At 46.8% G+C, this 22,023-nt stretch overlaps 1 protein-coding gene across 1 annotated transcript in view; it reads left to right on the top strand.

Annotated features, from left to right (window-relative positions):
• Positions 1-22,023, top strand: part of LOC144154934 (uncharacterized) — a 118,433-nt gene that overhangs the window by 56,811 nt on the left and 39,599 nt on the right. Inside the window, exons 6-8 of the mRNA XM_077686070.1 lie at positions 4,358-4,428; positions 14,106-14,219; positions 16,466-16,600. Of these exons, the coding sequence (XP_077542196.1) occupies positions 4,358-4,428; positions 14,106-14,219; positions 16,466-16,600 (320 nt within the window). The remainder of the gene's footprint in view (positions 1-4,357; positions 4,429-14,105; positions 14,220-16,465; positions 16,601-22,023) is intronic.

The raw sequence follows: 22,023 nt of genomic DNA, 5'->3' as shown, positions 1-22,023 counted from the left end.
TTCCAAATTGCATGGCCAAGTGGGGACACAAAACAACGGCCACGTGGCTACGCAGTATTTTCTCGAAGAATGCTTTGCATTATTAAACAGATTTGAAATGCAACACAGTAAATGAAATAAGAACTGCAGCTAAGAAATGCGAGGCTAACTTTGCAATGTGCCGTGAGGGCTCCTGGATGATCTCTAGTAACGTGACTCATGGTGCGGAGCGTTAGGCAAGATTTTTCTCCCTTAATTTTAAATAACTGACCGAAAAATCGCTAATTAAGCGTTATCCGTCTACTAAAACAATTCCACTAATGCCGTGAGGTACGGGATCTAATAAGAACAAATTAAAGTAAACTCCCGTCTAAAGTTCCAAATTTTCTCGACACCATTGTTTAAAAACAGCTGCTCTGAGTCCAGTACGTCTATCTTATTCTGTTATGCTTTCCTTTTGTGCTTCTCCATGGTCCCTGCACAATTTGTTTACTTTCATTTTAACTGCTCCCCTACCAACACATGTGGTCTGATTTGGTGATAAAAGCAATATTACAAGCGTAGTACACAAACAAAAAAGCTGCACACCATCTCTCCTACACAACAGAAGCTCATGTATACCATCTCTGCTTTCAATTATCGGTACAATATACAATTTCAAGCTTTGTCTTTAAAGAGACACTAAAGTTAATTTGTCAAGCTCCTGTATTTGCCTGCTCTGCGTAAACTTGCTCAAATAAACACATGTGCACTTTTTCATTGTTTATCCGGGCGATAACGCGGTTTTTGTTTTATAAATCCTGGAAGAAAAACTACCATGCGCGGTTCGCGGTGGCCGCAGTGACGTCCGTACAAAGTGCTACGTGATTAGACGATGTCCAAGACTACATCTCAAATCAGTTTCGGTTTCGTTTCTGTGCAACCTGTTAGGTATATGACGTTATCATTGGCTGTGCATTCTGGATATCTCAGTAAACGGCACACCGGGCTTCTGCCACGTTGTCGGCTGTAAAATGCGTCAGATAAGACTACCAGCACGGCTTGTAATCGTAAAAATCGCAAGCCGAGGCGTACGCACTGATTGAACGCCCTCCACATCACCAGAGACGGTCAAATTGCGATGCGCGTTTCCCGTCCTTTTGGAGCTTGCATGGCTCGTGCCTGTATTTTAAGTGCCGTGTTCGCACCAGAACAAGGGCCTGCTGATTCGGGACTGTGCCCGCAAGCAGTCGGCGCTTATGGCAACACAACGCCAACGAGAACTCGCCAGCGCGTCAGTGTCAGTCGGCACGCGTTCTCCGAATTCGCTCGTCGGGAAATGAACGGTACAGCGCAAAAATAGAGAATTCAGCATAGAAAACTGCTCAAAAACAAATACACGAACTTCAAAAAAAAAAAGAAAGAAACCACAAACACGCGCCATCGGGTATTCGAACTTCAGAGTCGTACAACAATACACCTAGTGCTCCAAATCACTCGGCCCCAAGCAAGCGCCGCTCGAGGCAGAAATATAAAGTATATAGTGCATAGCCAGTTTAAATTTTTTTAGGTTTAGCACTCCAAGCAGCTTAGATGCATATTTCTCGAATAGCATTGGTGCCGTAAGCGTCCCCCACATTTACAGAAATATCTCGTCTCCAGCGACTGCATTCATTAGGTCGAAAAGCGTTCGCAGATGTATGATTGTGCTGCTGACCGCGCGAAAAGTGCTGCCCGCACCTTGGTTTTACACTGTAAGGTAAAAGTTTCGGTTGATTATACTAACTTCGCTGACTCTCCTCCCGCCTTCAATTGGCCTTAGATATTCCTAGTAGCGAACCAGTCAGTGAAGCGTCGCATGTGCGCTTGTGTGGAGTGACTTGGACTTGGAGTTTGATATAGTCCACAAACTAACTAACTAAAGCTACCTCCTTCCACGCACAAACGTGTCGTGACTTGGTTCCAAGTGAGCGAAGAAATTGCGACTGCCCGCGGCGGCCAGCCGACTAAACAATTGGCCGACTGATTCTGTCGGAGGGTCGGCGAACCATGCAGTAGCACAGTCAATCCAAGCCATTTTGTTTTGATGTCATACGAAACATCACAGGAAATCGGCAAGAAGGATACAAAAAGGAGGACAGAATTTCCGAGTTTATTTGTCTACTGAATAAAGTCGCGTAAACGCCGCAAGAGTGGACAGAACATGTCCTTGGGACTGCAGCCTACAATTTCCTTGAGTAATACCGCAATGTTTACCAGTGACTTCAGTGTCCCTTTAAAGTTGGTCGATAAAACCTGCAGACGCGTATTTATTCATTTATTAATTTATTTATTGGTACCCTCAGGGTAATACATTACAGAGGGGAGTGGGTTTAAGGGGAAAAAAGCATGAAAACAGGCAGGTATTTAAAAACAATTACCAAGCTGGCTCGAGCAATGTAGAAGAAAATACTTAACACATTTCTACAGACATACAAATTTGTACACGTACATACATTTCGGGAGTAATTCAGTAATTTAAATACATTTCACGCGTAAAAAATTGCGCGTGCACAAAACAAGACTTATTCAAGTAACACTACACAATGCAGAGCGAAACACAATCACATCGTTAATATCTACAATGTCTCTTAGAAGGTGGTTCCAGTCATTGGACGTACGCGGGATGAATGAATTAAAAAAAAGCCTTAGTAATACAACTGATGACGCCGACTTTGCGCGTGTGATCCAGACGCGATGATACATATGATGGCGAAGTGATTAAACAATCTCGCAAAGTGCCGTGGAAAAAAACTTTATGAAAGAGGCAGCTAGAGACGTGTGATTTTGCGAAGTGAACTTAGTAGTGGAAGGCCCAAATTTTTTTCATTGTGGTTACGCTGCTTTTTCGGTGGTAGTTTGAGTTAATAAAACGTGCCGAGTTGTTCTGAACCAGTTCCAGCAAATGAGGAATAGTTTCCGTGGAAGGATCCCATATGGATGATGCGTATTCAAGATGCGAGCGTACGATGCTTTTGTGAAAATGAAGTTTTACGGACGACGAGGAGGAATGAAAGTTGCGTTTTAAATAGCCAAGCATGCGGTTAGCTTTGTTGACGATAAATTCGATGTGAACTTTCCATGATACATCGGATGTAACATGAAGGCCTAAATATTTGTAAGATGAAACAGATTTCAGAGGGGTGCCGTTTAAGTGATATAAAAACGGGTTAGTAGCGGCACGACAGATTCGCATGGATTTGCACTTGTCTACGTTTAAGGTCATCTGCCACTTACCACACCAGGAAGAGATAGCATTAATGTCATCCTGTAGCTCATGCGTATCATTAATTGTGATTATTTCACGGAAAAGGACCCAGTCGTCAGCGAATAAATGGACTGGGGAAGAAATACAGTTTGGCAAATCATTAATATAGATGAGAAAAAGTAGTGGCCCTAATACTGTGCCTTGGGGGACACCCGACAGCACAGGCTCAAATGAAGAGGTTGTCTCGTTAGCGACTACAAATTGTCGGCAGTAAGTCAGAAAATTTTCAATCCATTTTAGTGTATTAGTATCAAGACCCAAATTTCTTAATTTAAGCAGGAGTAATCGGTGCGAAACCTTATCGAACGCTTTCGCAAAATCTAAAAAGATGCAATCAGCAAAACAACTACGGTCAAGAATACTATGCAGTTTGTGAGTGAATAGCAGAAGTTGCGTCTCGCATTAAAATGTCTTACGAAAACCATGTTGTGCTGGATGAAAAAATGACTTAGATTTGACTTTGACTCTCTTTGGCTCTCCTAAATAATTTTCCCTTTGGGACTGCTGTAACACCAAAAGCCAGCGCTTTATGATTTACTGATTGCGTGTTAGGGTTTGGGAATGTCTCTCGCTATTTTGCACAAACTTTTATTTCCATCGCTTTGAGCAATGAACGCTCTAGTATTTTGTAAATCCTCAAGTAACAAAAAATTAGCCTAATTATTTTGCTCGGTACCGAAACGCGCACAGGTACTCATACCTTTCTCACAAACATTATTCAACGGTTAAGCGCTCTAGGGTGCCTTGTTTGTATTTGGCTCCGGAAAGGTAATTACTTTAGTAAAAACCTCACACGAGTGTTTTACACAACGTCACGCTGACATAGCGTAAAATACTTTGGTGCCAGTAATGACTTAACGGGAATGAATTATTCTTCTCGGATATTTTGTGAGAGCGGGATACGCTTGTTGTCTGTTTCTCGAGATATAAAGAATTAATGTTCACGCGAAAAAAATGTCTTGAAATTAGCTCACTATCTTCGGTCTGTGTCCAAATATATTACCAGAAGAATTCTTTATCTTAGATTGAGAGCCGCCGACTGTGCTGGGTAAAACTATTCACTGATCATAGTGTATGCATTGTTTTCCGCAGGTGGCAAGCAGCAAGAAAAGCGATCATATGCATTCCGTCCTTGAAAGGCTTGCCTGCAAAGCGGGAATAAGGTATACCAGGGTCCGCTCTAATTGTCACCAAGTGCATGTTCATGGGTTTCCTCTTAATTCCTCTTCCTGAGTTTGCGTATCTACCACTCATATTTTTTGACGTCCTTTATAAGCCTTTTCTTTTTATCATAATCATCGTAAGGTCAGACTAGTGAGCCAGGAAAACTGCACAAGTAGAGATTAATGGCGGAAAGGGCAACAAAACGGCACCATACATGACAGATCTGTTGTGTTTGTTTTTTGCTTTTGTTTGCATCGTTTAACCTTATATTGGCTCAGCCGATGGAAGCCTACAACGAATAGTAGGCGTGGGGCTGATACCTTGCCGTGTAACATAAACCGCTGCTAATTTTGGCTAATGGCTCTCCGACTACCAGCTTATACTAAAAAGTAGCGACTTTACGCCATCGTGAAAGATAAACGTTTGGAAAAAATTTCAAGACTTCATTTCTGATTTGATTGATTGAAGGGTTTAACCCGCCGACGTAACGCAGGCGATGAGGCGCGCAGTAGTGGAGGGCTCCGGATTGATTTCGACTACCTGGGATCTTTAACGTGCGCCGAAGTCTCGTAGTCACGGCCGTTTTCGCTTTTCGCCTATATCAGAAAAGCGGACCTCGTGCTCAGCAGCGCAACGCCTTAGCCACTGAGCTACCGCGGCGGGTAAGACTTCATTTCAATACAGTGGGTTCCCTTTTAACGAATATTCCAAGGAACCGGGAAAACATGTTACCTTGATCAGGAATTACATTTGCGAAGAGAATACCACTGGTACTGAGTGATGCGAAACCTTGGTAATAAGGAAAGCAATGCACTGTAGGGCACAAAGGCGTTGCACAAAAGTCAACGTAGGGTAATTTATGCGAAGTACTTCCAGAAGTACTCAGCCACACTTCCGAAGTGTGGCTGAGCGAATTACCCATTCCGCCTGTAAAATACTGTGCGATCTTCGATGAATTGGATAGTGGAAAACAACTCTATATTTGCTTGTTCTACCCCTCGCCGTCGTTTTTTAGTGACGCTACTCATGCTCTGTATGGTGCAGATAAACATCTCGGAACCTTTTGGGGGAAGAGATTCTGATTTTCTCGGCATTTGGACCGCTCATTCCACAAGCGTAGGGGTCAACGGATAGTCAAAGTCAGTGGTCCTTACTGTCTAAGAGAGTTCCAAGTCTGAATACAACTACCTACCTACCTGAGCACAACTGCACCCAGGCCGTGAATAGAAACAAGAGTGCGGGTTCAGTGTGGGTTACGCGCGAGAAAACCGGAAACCGGCAGGGCCTGAGACCGGGGAGTTAACAGGGACTCCGGAACTATTTTGGGAGTGGGGGGGCAAGTACTGCCGTATTTTTCATCATCATCATCATCATCAGCTTGTCTACGCCCACTGCAGGGCAACGCTTCTCCCATAACTGGGACCAATTTATACCCGCAAGCTTCTTGATCTCATCTGTCGGCTTTGTATGTTTTGTTTTCTTTTTATTTCTCATATTTGGCCATTTTATATATTTTTATTTCATTATTTTATTAATTGGTATAATTTTATTGACGTCTATTATTTTTTGTTTAAATTTATTCGTATTTATTTCACATGTTTGTGTACTCGTTTATTCTGCATTGGTATACACTTAAAATTGTTTCAGAAGTAAGGAATGCTTGCGCAGACTGCGCAAATGATGAAACGGGTTCGAAAGCTGGAAAAAACATGTTTTTTAATATTTCAGCATTCGCTCCTGCAGTGAAGTAAATTTGAACGGGCGAAACTCCAGAAATGTTACAATAAACAAGAAAGTAGACACTATAGTTACAAAGCTATTAGCGCTGATAGACGAGCTTCATGGCTGGCACGGGAGGGACAGGGCAGGGGAGGCTCTCAAAGGCGGCCGAAGGTTGAGGTTCGTTCTGCCGTTCTACACACAAGCTCTCTCATAACGGCATCCAATTGCAGTTCCGCAGCTCTCTTCTTGTGCACGTGTCGCAGAAGAAGGTGCGTCAGCCTCCTCTGCGTCATTCAATTGCGTAAAAATGTTTTTACTCGCCTCAGAGCACTGAAAGATCGCTCTCTTGAAGCAGCTGACGCAGGCACAGAAAACACGAGTTGCAGGTACCGCACAACCAGGTCCATCATCTCTCGCAGATCTGCAGACTTACCCTGCAGTATCTGTAGAATGCGTTCACTTGCGGCCGGACCCTCGTCACGCAGGGGCGTTGAGAGAAGCACGAGTTGCGCTGAAAACCTACTGATGTCAAAATCTGCAGCGTGTACTCCTAAAAGATCCTTTAGGTCGTCTGCCGCGAAGTATCGACCTTCAGCAGCGTCGGCGAAAATGCGCTCGAGGCCAATCAGCTGCTCCATGCCAGGCTGTTCGAATCGCCGTCGGATCTCGTTGGTAATACGATCGATAGCGGCAAAAAACTCTTTTCTCTATGACGACTTGGTGTCAAGCGCTGCAGGCTCCCGAGGCTTGTCTGTGAACTGAAGCCTTCTGGGCGGCTGCGAAACTCTAGGCACACTAGGTTCCTTTAGACCTAACTCCTTGCCCTTGAGTTTGTGCGCTGCCGTAGGACGTCAAATGATGCGTCAGACCGTAACTTTGCCAAGCGGTCACAAAGGACTTCTGCTGCTTCTTTGGCCCTGCAGCGCGGTAAACTGGGCATTGAAGAATCCTCGCTAATTGCTCACATGGGCCAAACAGTGCTACAGAAAGGCTAATCCCTAGTAAAGTTTCGAACTTCTTTAATACCTTCTCATATCCCTTCATGGCTGTCTTGCTTGTGCCACTTAGAGAGCTTTGAACTTCTAGCAGTTTCTTCAAAGTCGCCTGCACCCTTTCATAGTTCTCAACGAACCTTTCCATTGATTTTACTCTTACTGTCCACCTCGTTGGGCACAGTGGTAACAGTAGGGTGCTTGGCCCGGAACAATCCTGCTCACCGCCATCATTACCCGGAGGAAGTACGACGCTTGAATAAACAGTCTTCCTGTTTTTCGATTCCAGGATTGCATTGGAAACATCCTTTACAATGTTCAGGGCGTCGCCGACGACACCGCAGTTCCTTGCTACCTCCTGGAGTGCTACGTCTAGGCAGTGGTTGCTGCAGTGCACAAATATTGACCGTGGTTCCGCTTCGGTAATCCTTTTCTGCACGCCAGTAAATCTGCCTGCCATGTTCGCGGCCCCATCAAAACAGTGCCCCCTTAGGTTATGGAAGTCCAAGCCCAGACGCAAAATCATGTCCCTCACGGCTTTATACAAGGTCTCAGCCCTGCTGTCGGGTGCATTGTACATGCCAAGAAATTCCTCGCGAACTTCCAGTGTTATTCCGTCTACCCAACGCGCACAAAATGTGAATTGCTCATTCCCTGTTACGTCAGTAGTACCGTCAGCTATGATTCCATAAAATGGACTGCATTTGATGTCTTTGATGATGTACCGCTGCACAGTGTGCGCCATGATTTCAATGAGCTCGTTCTGTATGCCGCTGCTGAGCCATTTATCTCGCTGCTCCAGCCATTTCTTCAAAGCAGGCACGTCTTGTGATCGTTCATCTAGCAGATCAAGAAGATTTCCGTCATCCTTGGTTTGCCCTTGCAAAGCTTGTCCCGTACGGCATAGGTAGCGCACTGAACTCACTATTTTGCGGAGAGCCTGCCTGGCTTCCTCCTGCTGTCTGCTGCTGTGTTGAGATAACAACTGCACTACACGGATTCCCTTTTCTCTCGACAGTTGGCGGCTCGCGGAGAGGCAGTGAAATTGGCTCTTCTCATGGCGCTGACATTTTTCAATACCCTTTTTCCAATTATTGAACCCGTTGCGAATAAAACATTGTTCCACTGCTGCAACGTCTTTTTCTCCTGTTTCCTTGAAGGCTAGTTGACATAAATGGCAAAACACGACGTCGCGTTCGTAGTCGTACGAGAGCCACGTGAATTTCTCAAACCATGCATATTTACAGGACCTTCCACTGTGGTTGCTTGGGAATTTGTAGCTCTTTGGCGGCAGTGATCGAACATGCGGGGGCGAGTCGTTGTGGCTTGCCATTTCCATCGGAGCGCAGGCACCGCAATTCGAGGTTGCCTGACTGAAGTCTGTTGCCGAGCGGGCCTCACCACCTGGTGCCACCATTTCTGGGGTCTCTGTAACAAGTGAGATAAAAATAATTATTAGTCGATCCACACTGTATGAGTCGTTTTTATAATGCGTTGAAAAAAAATAGCGAGAAGTGCTAAAAATGCGCGACACGCACAAAAGAGTATGAAAAGCACATGAATAGCATGGTAGAAAAAAAACATCGCAAAGACGTACCGTCAATATTCGCTGCTCCTTTCGCATGGTCATCTGGTTGACTTTCAGGACAGTTGTTTCCTGCTGCCAGCCCAAGCACAAATACGAAGGGCCATTACAAACACATTAATAATCAAACTGGCGACAAAAAAAAAATGTGACGCAATATACCTTGTGAACAGGCGCGTAGCCAGGATTTTTTTTCGGGGGGGGGGGCTAAGGTTCAACCGTCCGCTCGGGGGTTTATAAAGCGCGTTTCGGGTCTCTTATGCTAGTGACGTTGATTATTGTGGTTGTATTTTGCCGTGCGCAGTTGTAATCTCCCGCAGATGGCGATCGTTCAGAAAAGAATTGTAAAGTTCTAATTCAAACATTCATGGCACCGCTCATGTGGAAAAGCCACTAGGGGAAGGTGGTGGGGCAATGGCAAAAATAATGCAGTTTTTAAAAGATAAGTAAAAGAATAAATACAATGCTATGCGATGTGTAACAAAAAGATACGACATTAAAGTTAAAAATTGAGGGCGAGACATGACCATCAACACAAACAAGTGTGAGAAAAACCTCTTACATCGTAAAACAGGTTGTGAAAGAATGTATACGGGCGATATGTCATGGAAAAATACAAAATGCATGTACGAAAACGAAAGCGCGAACAAAGCCATTGAAATAGTTTGTTAGGAAAGGCGATGTCTCTCCGAAGAGGAAATGGCAATATTTATACAAAAGAATGTGGAAGTGGTGGAATAGAAACAAGTAAAATGAGGCAAAATAAATGAACTTCAAAATTACTATGAACTCGCGTAAACATCATGAAGTCAACATGCATATATTTCAGAAAAATTGTGCACATTGCCAGCCAACACAAGACATCAGTTACAATGTAAAGTAAGATCAGTTGAAGAAATTGACTTACAGGTCGAGGCATCGCTTGTACGTGGACGCTTTAATGATGTTGCTCTCCCAAAACTCGGAGAGGCGTTTCTGTTTTTTAGACATTGCCGTTGTTGCGTCCGGAGAGCCTCGGCACTGCCATTTTATAGCACCGTTCCCTAGACTCTTAGGCTAGGGATAAACGCAGCAAAACAAAATTACCCAATCGCAAGAATGAAAATGCCTCTTTCTGCAAAACCGTCCTCGGGAGGGGTTCCGCCATACGGGGATGTGGGAACCGCATGGTACAGTCAACACGGGCACGGCACCCTTGCCGGTTCGTAAGAAACGGGAGAGAGGGGTTCAGGGGTGACACACACAACGAACATGGGCATCTTTTATTGCGTGCTTATTCCGCAAAATCTCCATGAATTTTGCCCGCGCTCGACTCACTTCCAGCTAAAGCACCCATTTGCAGGATACATTGACCCATCACTGTTCTGCTGCTTGGGAGAGCTAATTGGCCACTTATTGTAGAAGTCTGCCCGTGCCTGTGCTGCAGTGTGCTTGTGCTTCACGCAGTGCTGCATAGACAGGGGAAGATTACCTGTCCCCTTCGGAGAATATATCACAGCGCTCTTCAGCAATCAATGACAAGCGTCCCTCTCTTCCCCGCCTCAAATTACTCCAGTGCTTCCTTGCTTCCCCCTCCAAAGCGTGACGCGCCAATTTTCCCCGCTGAGATGAAGCCTTGCGTTTCCCTTCCGGGCATGTCCGGTGGCATGTAGCGTCGCCGAGGTGTGGTATTAGGGAGGGCATTCGTCGCGGTTGGGGGATTAGTTCCGCGGGCCTGCCTTCGCCATGCCCGCGCCTCCTCGCCCTTCCGCCCGCGCAGGCGCAGACGGGTCTCGGTCAGTACGGGCACAACATATTACAAGAAGCGGGGAAAAGCGAAATGACGCCCAGGCAAGCCCATCTCCCGACGACCTCCCCGCGTCTGCTTTACGTGTACGCCGAAGCGGAAAGCAAGACGATATCCCGAATTCCCAAAAAGGAAGGCCTTCTTGCAGCCCACAAAACCATAAGAAAAAGGGGTTATTTGCGAAATTCCTTTGGGCAATGCCATACCATTTACAGCGGTGAAACCCAAAACTTCCCCGAATGACTCCGCCGACATACAATGACGTTCTGATGTCAAGCAGCGCAGCCCATTAGCTTAACGCTGCGAAACATAAGACCACCGCATATACCTCGGAAGGGCGCAGGTGACTGACACCGAGAGAAGTTATTTCGAGGCATTCTCCTCAGGCCAAGTCGGGGAAAGCTGAATAGTAGTTTTCTTGGTGCTTCCCCCTCCAAGGCCACGCACGACCTTCGGTGCGCCATGGGGAGAAAAAATTTTTAAAAGAAACATTTTCTGTATAACTGCCGTTCATGGCCAAATTTAGTCAGTTCTGATAAAGGGAACCTATGAAGCTTTGAAGAGGTATTTGGTTGGAGTATATTTATTTGTTTTCATGTATGTTGTTACCCGACCACACATTGAATTCCTTGAATTCCGTTAATTCCTTGTACAGAAAACTGCAGTTTTCTGTACAAGGAATTCACCTTACAAACGAAAACGCGTGGCTTTGGCGTCCCTTGCGCTGAGCGTGGTTGGGGCTGAGGGGGGCCGTCACCTGGGGCTGCACCCCTCCGCAATTATTTTGATTGCTGTGCTTCGTTATTTGTAAGCCCATGCATCTGATAGGTGTTTAGACGCGAATTTCTTTAATGGTCGCACGCTCGAAGCAACAACGTCAGTTCGAAGGATATGCGACTTTGTCACACGTGATCTGCCGGGCTGTTGGGTCCGACCGGTTTTCTTTGCCAGGAAACGGGAAGGGGTCCACTGGACGGCACTAGTATAAACTTCCTTTTATGCATCCAATTCTGCCTTGCATGAGTATCTTCTCGCCTACATTTCGCACTTGCTTTGCCCGGAAAAAAACTTGGCCGGCGGCTATGCAGACCTATTCTCATTCTGCATTTTGAAAGGGGGTGCATTTTACGATGCCGCACATTTCTCCCACCCTCCAGACAGATCTTTTTTCCTTATTTTTCAGATGCGGCTCATGCGGGAGGACGACCACGCTTTTTTTTTTTTCAAGTTTTACAGGGTGACACCGGGGGTTTTTGACTTACTGCTGTCGTTTGTGAAGAACGACCTCACGCGGCAGTGCGCAGTGCGAGAGCCTCTGGACCCTGGGGAGAGACTCGCAAAGCTCGCAAAGAGAGACTTTTGGAAAGCATTGGACCACACAACCGCCAGTTTGAACACTTAACTATAGGTTTTGTGAAAAATTTGATTTCAGAGTAAGCGGTCGAAAAGTGGGGGGGCCCTGCCCCCTGTGCAAAAATGTTGGGGGGGGCGACCGCCCCCCCTGCCCCCCCCGGTTCCGGAGTCCCTGGATACGTACATCCATGCCACTGCGTTCGCGAAGCTACATGTGGTGTTGAGTCGGTTTTCGGTGCGGTTGTCCAACTACTTGCCTTTTTGATTCATTGCAGGGTTTAACGCGCCGACGCAACGTAGGCGATGAGGCGACCTGGGGACCTTTAACGTGCACCGAAATATCGCGCACATGGGCGTTTTTGGTTTTCGGCTCAATCAGAAAAGCGGCCGCAGCGGCCGGGAATCGAACCCGCGACCTCGTGCTCAGCAGCGCAACGCCTTAGCCACTGCGCCACAGCGGCGGGTACTACTTGTCATTTTGAGTTTGTTTCCGGTTCCGTTTTTTCGGTGTCCGAAAAATTGAGTTAGGATAACATATTTTTTACCCTGCAGTAAAACAAAACTGACCTATTGTGAGGCGATTGTTCCGTTAAAGCGGTAGTTCCGCTTGGCCGCTTATATGTATCGAGATAGTTCTGTGTATATACATTCACATGCTTATAGAACGAAGCGTGCGAGACCGCGATAATTGTTCGTTGTACATGTCACTTCGTTATAAGCGTCGCGCATTTCACTGACCCTCTACAAAGCGGATAAGCACACTGAACGAAACAATAATCAGATTTGAACTGTAATATGCAAAAAAGGCAACGATTTTCTTCTCTACACTAGCGTGCCATACTCAATGCGCAACGAGCGCCGACCTGATACTCTCGAGGTTCACGAAGTGCTGCGGCGCGAGACCAGGGAGAAACCAGCTATATATCTGCAGCGCGTGAAATGCTGCTACCGCTTCGCTGGTATACGTCATAACGCTTGGCTCCTCTGCAAGTTCTTCATCACTGCTCGCCTGATCATTTGTGCCATCCCTTTTCTCTATGATGGCCTCCACCATGTTGTGAGTTGCCAGGTCAGAGAAAACCAAGATCTGGTCGTCCACCGAGACGACGTAATCGTCGACCGTTACAACCAATGCTGCTCCGCAACAAGCACTGCACGTGTTCATCGATTAGTGCAGCTCCGTTGCCGAGCAGGATTACTCACGGTCGTCAGTACACCTATCAGCGGCGTATTACCACATGTAAGGCTAGACGTATTCGTTACCAAGCAACAATTCAGCGATTCCTAACGCATGAATTTCTACGTGAAGCCGGCAAATTTGCTGTAGTAGTGTTCGCTGCAGTGGGGTTCATAGTACATAGGAAACAGAGGACTCTGGCCAGGCGGTATGACTTGCTTTGTTATACAGACTTTTTTTGTTGTAGAAGCATTCGTTGTAGCGACTTTTAACTGTATAATCAGCCCCGAGAATACGCTGCCCGCATGATCCCAATTAGCCATGAATCGAATGTTTAGCAAGTAGCAGTGCTCCACCCTTAAGTTTTGTACCTAAGGGAGAAATTTGGACAAGATGGTTATTACTTCAATACATTTCCCTCGTAAAAATCAGATGAGGACAAAGAAAGATGGAAGGGCACACGCTAAATTTCAACTGAAAATATTTTTTTGTACACGGGAAAGGTAGAATGATAACAAAACACAAGTTTCCGGCCGCAGCTACGCACTACGCTAGAAACGCCAAGCTTTGTATTGCGCACGCACCCTTGTAAGAAGCGTGACGTTTTTTCTGAAAGAGTGATCGAGGCGTGCTCAGGCATATATCTGCATCCCTGTGGGCATCTTCCATCTTGCTCGTCTTCTTTTCACTCGAGAAATGTATTTGTTCGTCACAACTGGCCCTTCAGCTAATTTCCTACAAGCACCAAATCCGACCTACTCGATTTACAAAACTGGCAATTCGAAGCTGGCTTGGTTAAATTGTTTATTGTCCTTTTCAATGCAGTCATCTACGGTGTGTTCCTTGATCACAGGCTTGATGGTGGTGTAATAGAAATCGGGCGATAGAAATGTAATAAAAATCTGACAGAAATCAGTTCCCAGCCATATAAATCGGCAGCTGTGAGTAGCCACGAGTATGTCGGCGCCAAACAACTCAAATGCTTTGCTCGGAAATCTGAGAAATACCGTAGCAGTTGACAGTGAGACAGCGCTTCATTGAATGTATTTTGTTCCGTGCAGGCACGTATGGAATGCTGCGTGGCACTCGAAGGTGACTCGAAACAACTTGCCCATTCTTGGGGAAGCCATGCAATGCCACCGAATGAATGAAGCGCTGTGGAGGCTGCTAAAAACGTAAGGCGCACGCAGCAGGAATCATGCGCTCTAGTAGTTTATGTTGGCAGTGATCTTTCTTTTTCCAAAGTCGCTGCCACAGTTTAAGTTGCTCCTCAGCAGTGCCAACGTTACGAAGCCCACTAACATATAATGAGCAGCGCGTGTAAATTGTTCAGTACTCAGGGGCTACCATGTTGGAAGAGCGACAAACAGCCCAAAGCAATAATGCGCCAGCTGCAGTGCTCGGTGGCACCTTGTCTCAGATGCAAAAATTATACCTGGGTACAGTTCCTACCTACTGTTCGTATACTAATTCAAGTATTGATTCATACTCGTTCGTTCACATGTTGAATTTCATATGCCATAAACATCTGGCAAATCTGAGGTTTAGGTTACAAACAAGTGTAGTAGATAGATATTTAAAAATACGTGTAGAATCTATGAGCCGCCGGCAATGCACTTTAAACGGCCTTGTTTTCTGTCGACCGCAAGGCTAGACGTGCGCCAATTCAGTGAGAAAACCACTAGAAGTGCTCTGATTGTCAGTGCTTTTTTTAACGCTGCCTTTTATAATAAGAACAAGACGCAAGCTCCATGATGTTTCTAATAAGCAGCATGACAAAATATGACTTATCGTGACACATTTTTGACATTTAAACAGCCACAGTGCCTAATATGTTACCACCTCACGGATTGACTGTGTGAGACATAGATATAACCAATTTAAAACGTTTTTATGTAAGAGCTTGCGAGGTTCTACATTTCACGCGCTAGTTGTTTCCCACCCCGCAGCCATCCACGCTCAACAAATATGCCTTGCGAGCGCCGGCTGCGGACGGGTCCGTTGTTTGCGGAGACAGACAAAGGCAGGAGGCGACAATGGCAAAACAACAATGGCAGCATTTTTTGCAACGTGCTAATCAAATACACTGCATACAGACTAATCGTAGGCCATAACGGTAACATTGGGAGCGAGGCATTAAACAACGCTAGAGATCGAGGTGGTTCCACTCACCGATTGAATACCGGAGCAGCGGGGCGCCGCGCGTGCGAGCGTGGGTGCAGTCTCCGAGCTCGCACGAGAGCGTCCGTTCGTGGCGCGTTCCCCAGGTTCGGACCAGCGCGCCGAAACGTCTCGCACGCTACCGCATCCCCCCAGACAAGAGGCCGTCCTCTCGTCACGCGACAACCCACCAGACCTCGCCATTTGGTGGCGCTAGTAGAGAGTAAGAACTGGTTCTCCGGTAAGGCATACGGGAAAAGGGTCAACGCCTCCACCCTGGCGACAACGAACCCTCCGGTCGCTGGCGCCCTCCCGTATGGTTCCCGTTGCGGGAGCGAGGCGCATTGTGCAACGCCAGCCGCAATGGGAAGCTAGCCAGAAAGGGGTTCGCGTGAAAGTGGTGATCCCCACAAGCTATAGCTCGTATACCTGCTTGTTTTTGCGAAGTGAAAACCCTTTCCACAATGATGTTGTGCCTCATTACCTTCGCGGTGATTATTCCAAGCTAAATGACAGGGCCTAGGATGCCTGTTTAATATTTAGGGATTCGTATGCAAAGCGGCGGAATCAGGAAATGGTGCTTGAGAGCATTTGCTCATACCTAAATGCTCTATCGAATTCTAATAGCAACATGTTGTTCTATAGTAAACATGTGCCAGCTGGGCTACCAGTGTTTTTGTCCCATTCTTCCGTGTTACAAATTTTTGGGGCCCCCAGTTATGATAATTTTCCGAACTCTTGTCTCCGTCTTCTTGACGTACAGAAGCATAACGAGGTTCTTTTAGGGGTAGGTGGCAATTTCTTAGTTAATTCGCACATTGCCGTCCCTGAAAGGGGGCCTCGCTTCATCGCTTTATATGGCTGCAAACGTTACTGGTGATGAGCTGCCTCTTGCTGTTTCGTGGAAGTTGGTCCCAGCATATTTATGAATGTATTCTGTTCGCTGATGTTCACGTGAACCGCGGCCATACGATTCGTTCCACGAAATGGAGCTTAATAAAATCGACTGGAACGTTTTTCCCGTTTTTCAGGCTTGTTCGAGACTCGCTTGAAAACACTGGTTTTGTTGTTAAGAATATGTTGAAATGATAATGTCGTTCATATAGCTTAGGCACACCAACGCTTACGGCCACAATTATGACGGCTGGCTTGCCAGAGTACTGATATCCATGTTCTGTTCGCCTTTTATTAGTCCGGCCCAAATAAAATTGGCGTGCTCAGACACAAATTCCACGTAACCTATCTTCTCTCTTTATTGCAGAAAGCCAAGGGCTGCCCCTGGACAAGGTTGTTTTTGTTGGTGCGCTCTTCGCGTGGTTTGGAAGGATGTTCTAGGATGCTTGGGATCAAACTTAGCCTACTATGCCTCCCTCATTATCAGGGTTCCTTTGCTAGGGTAAGCCATCGTCGCTCTCTTATATGTCTAAGCATCTATTTGCTGAATTTACGTGCCGGCATGGCGTCACTTATCGTCGACACAATAATAGCAAAGAAAATTGGCAGTAATGATTAGGAGCGGATATCTCCACTTCAAAACATAGTTTAGAAACTGTTACACCAAAGGGCAGTGTAGGATGATTCAATTCCGGCGTGCAGCTTCACAAACTGGAGTCAGTGGTAGACAAACACATCTGCCCAGAGGTTTATGTTAGTGATATGTGTACACTATGCAACAGAGAGAGAGCCACCATGGCCCATATCCTATGGGATTGTGAAAATCACCCGTAAGAAGCCAGAAACACTACAATTCCGCCAAGATTCATGGACGCCATGGAGAATGGAAACTACGAAGACCAACTCCAGGCTGTCCAGCTAGCAATGGCTGGCCTCGAACGCCAACGGCCTGCAAGCGCCGCCTCCACGGAGGTTGTGTGAGCAGGCCTGGCAGGGGCTCAGCTATTGCGACGTACTAGCCGCGTCTTCACAGCAGGCTCTAATAAAGGTTGTTTCTCTCTCTCTCTTCACAAACTGGAGAAGAAAGGCAATAGACAAATTATTCGGAAGTCAAATCCTGCGCCTACAAATTATTGCAAAAAATTTCTCACGTGAACCAAAATAAACTGAAAACCAGTATAAAAGTTGAACACATAAACTCCACTACCGCATTTCATACCCCACAGGAAAAAGAAACATAAGCTGTCGGCTGCCGCAGAACCGCATAAAATTTAATCGGCTATCGGGAAAGGTGGCAGATGTTCAACACCGCAATCCTTTTCTATGTGTGGCAATCGCAGCGACAAGACCCCTGGCACAAATTTAGAAGCCAGATTTGGGCTCACTCACGTTCGCTGCTAATGAGTGGAATATTCTGGAAAGTAAGACGCTCAGCAGCTACCGGGCCGTGGGGCTGCATCAACATGGTCACACTGTTTTTTTACGTGTATGTATTATAGAACTCGTGCAGACACTGGGAATTTCGAAGCCGCTGAAGAAGCCGGGTTTTTCGATCAATGGGGCGCTAATTCTTCCGCACACAGAACAGAATCAGTGATACCAACACGCCTACTGCAAGGCCCATGCCAAGGACGGGATGAGGGGGGGGGGGGCATGGAGCGGTATGGTTTGAACGCACCTGGGTATCCAAAAGGCAAACGTCGTCAAAGCTGGCGCAACCTCACGGATACATCGTCCAACCTGAAGCTGTATGCTTCCTCGTTCCAAACTCACTTTATAAGCCCACGACTGCTCAGTGTGCGCGGCCGAGCGATAGCTCACTGTGAGACTTGTGCATCATAAGATGAAAAGTTGAATAAGCTGAAATAACCTGGGTTCCTTGACAATCGCACTTGGCCAAAAAAAAAAAATTGAATTTTTGTAAATCAAGAGCGCCGGCTTCATATTGCGTCAACACCCACCGGATTCAAGCATTGCATTGCTAACAAGAAACCTCTTTCTTCAAGCTCGACAAATAGGGCGCAAAATGTGCCGTCTTCTGTACTTTCATACGGTTTACCGTTGCCGATGCCGCAAGAATCTTACTCCCTCGAGAATAAAGCCAGTGCAAAACAATTCCGCCCGTGTAGATCATTCAAGCAAAGTACAGTGAAAATTTTGGCGTACCAACGTCCTCAATCAGTTTTTCCTTCCCTCAACTATGTGTCTAAAACGCCTTCCCAAGCATATTAACAAAAAACCTTTAAGTGCGAGAACCAATGCTAAAACCATTCAGCGAAAAAGCGCCATTATTTTTGTTAACCAGGAAAGTGACAGCCGCTGTAAAGAGTAGATCAATAAAAAACACGTGTCAGGTGATAGGATTACAACCGGGGATCGCTACAGAAGCATTCCGGTGTTCGACCAACTGTGCTATCCCAGTACGTCATGAGCACTGGAACAAAAGTTGTTGTCCTTGCTGTTGTTTCCTTCTTCGTAACACATGCCCATCACCCTGAGGGTATGTTCAGACTACCGACGCAAATACCCTATCGTGATCTGGGGACGTAAAAAAACGGCATGTCACGCAGTCCGGTTGGCTGAGACTGAAATGACGTCATTTTTTAATTTATTACGACAGTTGCGGCAACAGTCTGAACCCGGCATAAATCGGAAGCTTTGAGAGGCTAGTGTTACAGCTTCACGAAATTCACAAAACTATCAATTCAAAACGAAAATATGTAGAATAGTAGACATCTACCAGGCCCTATTAGAGATTGTTAGTTTGCACCTTTTGCAACTCAACTGGAAACCAAAGGCTGGAACTTGTTTTTACTCCAACTGGACAACACGACATGTTTTCTTAAATGGGAGAGTTTCCAGGAAAAGAGATTCGCTGAAAACGCACATCTTCAAAAGTTAGCGATTCTCAACCTGCGCCATTCGCACTTTACGGGCGTGCAAAAAAGCTATATTTCAGTTATATAACGCTGACGTTAAGCGGTCGTGCTTTAGCCCTTGTGAATCCACAATATCCGTCCCTGTGTCGAGTGATGGCTAATGCAGACACCCCGTGGCCGGTGTGGTGGGTGGGAGCGCCGCCAATGTCCCCAGACCTCGTTTGTTCATGCTGTAGGCGCTGTTCCATTGGCGAAGGCATACCCGTAACGAGCTCTGTCACCACCGTCAAGTAGTGGTAGCGTGGTGGGCGGGCGGCGAGCAGAAGAGATGCCTTGCCGTTGACTACAAAGAGCCTGGAGCAAAACCTAAAAGATTTACTTCATGGCAAGTTGAACAGCGACGATTACTGCGTAAAGTCGACGGGCAGAGCGGCACTCTTAGTTCAGCCCCCAATATTGACTGACCCGATCCGCTAAAAGGAGGAATTTATTCACAGAAGCAGCAACCATTCCTCTGCCTTCAGCGCTTTGCGCACATCTCAAACAAAGTACAGACATGCAATAACACCCTTTCCCGGTCTCATGATAGCCGGCGCACATTGCGTCTGAGGGAGGAGAGATAGGAGATTTCGGTGAGCGAAATGTGTCCGTATAGTCTAGTCTCAACACTACCCCGGTTGTTGTAGCTCGTTTGAGGAGGCCGGGCTTTGCTCCTGCACACGAAGCTTTCCCGCACTACAGCAAACATGTAGCGTACGCGCCTGCGGTAGCGGCGCGCTGAATCGTAACAGCTTCTCCGCCAGGGGTTATAGATCCGGATTGATAACTTTTATCAACCGTCGTCCTGGGGGATGCTGTTGAAAAGAAGTGCTCGCCAGACGCTGGACTCCTGGCTTGGTCCAAATGACACCGTGATAGTCCCAGGTGACTGCGGAAGAGGCTGTGCTAGAGCACCACCGGGTTGGTCACTGGACAAAAAGTAGTTCCCATGAAGGTCTGTGGCTTGGTCAGGAAAGCGAAAGAACAATACCGAAGATACAACCGCATTGCCAATGAGCGCGAAGACAAATCCACACTGCAGCTCTACCAGGCCTTTACTGCGACAAAAAGAAGCGAAATAAAGACACTAAGTAATTTTTTAGCCCAGCAGCACCTTAGGCAAGCGGACAGATTTGAAAGGCTGAGATCTCAGGCCAACGGAAATCTCTAAGACAAGAAGAAATCCAGTCGTAACGGGCGAAAACCTACACCAGCAAAAACAAAGCAGTTGAGAAAGACAGGTGCCTACTGGCGCCTGCTCGCATTGAGGGCTCCGATGTGAGCTCTAGGCATTGCCCTGAGCTTTCCCCTTTTAACGCGATACCGTTATTAGCCTAGTTTTTTCAATTTTCCCGTGGCTGCTAGCCATCCGCTATGAGCCCTGTTTATCGAGCGTCCGCGGAAATACATAATCACTGCCACCAGGAAGCTACGACTGAGACAGCGAGAGGCGAGGGCTCGCCTGAATCTCGGATATGGCGCAGCGGCAACTGAAGTGTACAAAGGAGTACATTGATGAAAGAAAGAAAGAAAGCGTAGACGAAAGAAAGGATGCGCCTTTCTGCATCTGCCAGGTCTGCGCAGTGAAGCTCTAGCCCTTATCGGTGGTATCATGCTCGGCAGACACGATCGCCACCCGTCTCCGCAACTGATCCAATCCCACAAGGTACATCTAGAGCGGAAGATAGAAATTTTAAATTTTGGGTAATTGAGGTGGTGAACCAACACGGGATATGAGGCGCGCCGTAGTCAAAGGCTCCGGATCACTGTCGACCTCCTAAAAATCACGAACGTGCGCGGCAATCTCGTCACCCGAGCGTTTTTGTTTTCTGCTTCCATCGCAAGAAGAGCCGCCATGGCCGGAAATCGAACCCACATCCTTGGGCTCAGCAGCACAACGCCTTTCCCACTGAGCCACCACTTTTTTTCTTTATTACCATTTGGTTTCACACAAGACATGCCACGGGTATATTAAAAACCGACGACCGAACTTCGGCTGACGGGAAAACTTAAAATAAGCATCATGCGCACACAGTTCTTCTAGACAAAGTAACAATTCCATATCTGTGTCTGCAACTTATACACTTCAGAAAGCAATCTAATACCTTGCGCAAAGTATTTTCTCACAGTGAAGGCGTGTGGGTCAGCGCGGCTCACCACTACCCTTGATATCCGAATTGCATGCAAGCCTATAGAGCCATGATAAGGTCATATGGCCCACTGTTGTCGCTAGGTGCATAAAGAAGCCGCATGTCTTCTGGTGAAACGGGTAGACCCATCATTAACGTTCTTTGTAACGCATCCCACAGAAAGGTGCAGTCTACGGACTCCGTGAAAACGTAACCCACTGAGCCACCACAGCTTGTTTTCCACTGGAACTGATGTTGACATGACATTAGGTCACCAGCTACAAGAGGCACAAAAGATAAATGCCAGTCTCTACAAAAATCCGGAAGGGCATAGCTGGTGAGTCGAAATAAATTAAAAGAAAACCCAGTATAAAGCGTGTGATGACAAGAATTTACAAAGATTTTTTTCGAAATTCCCGCGGTTCTGCTTTCGCCTGAAGCTTTGCTTCTAAAGTGACAGATGGCGCAACAGCTAAGTTAAAATTAGAGTTCTTGTATATCGCGTAGCGCAAGAGTTGCGCGTCTGATTGCCACATGCCGCGCGTTCCAGTTCGCCAGGAAAGCCCGCTTTAAGTGGTGCGCATAAGACCCCGTATTCAGTCAGTTCTGCTCCACTGAGCATCGCTGGTTGCAGAAGCGGAGGAAGCGGCGGCCGCTCAGCTGATAAGCAGCCGACCAGCCGACTATAGTGCGCCAGTTTTTAAATGCAGAGCATTTCTTAGCCTCGCCTGTTCCTGCGTCGGACGGTGTCAACAGTTTCGCGTCCGCAGCAGGTGCGCCTCTCCTTCCCTCCTCTCTCTGAACAGCAGCTGGCGCGCGCATGCGTCGTAGTCAGCCCGTTCGCTCCGTCGCGGTCTCGGCCTAACAGGTGCGTGATA

Source organism: Haemaphysalis longicornis, unplaced genomic scaffold (genome assembly GCF_048455015.1).
Source record: "Haemaphysalis longicornis isolate Haplotype H1 unplaced genomic scaffold, Haemaphysalis longicornis Haplotype H1 scaffold_1, whole genome shotgun sequence".
In the NCBI taxonomy this organism is placed as follows: Eukaryota; Metazoa; Arthropoda; class Arachnida; order Ixodida; family Ixodidae; genus Haemaphysalis; species Haemaphysalis longicornis.
This window is presented reverse-complemented; position numbering and strand designations above follow the sequence as displayed.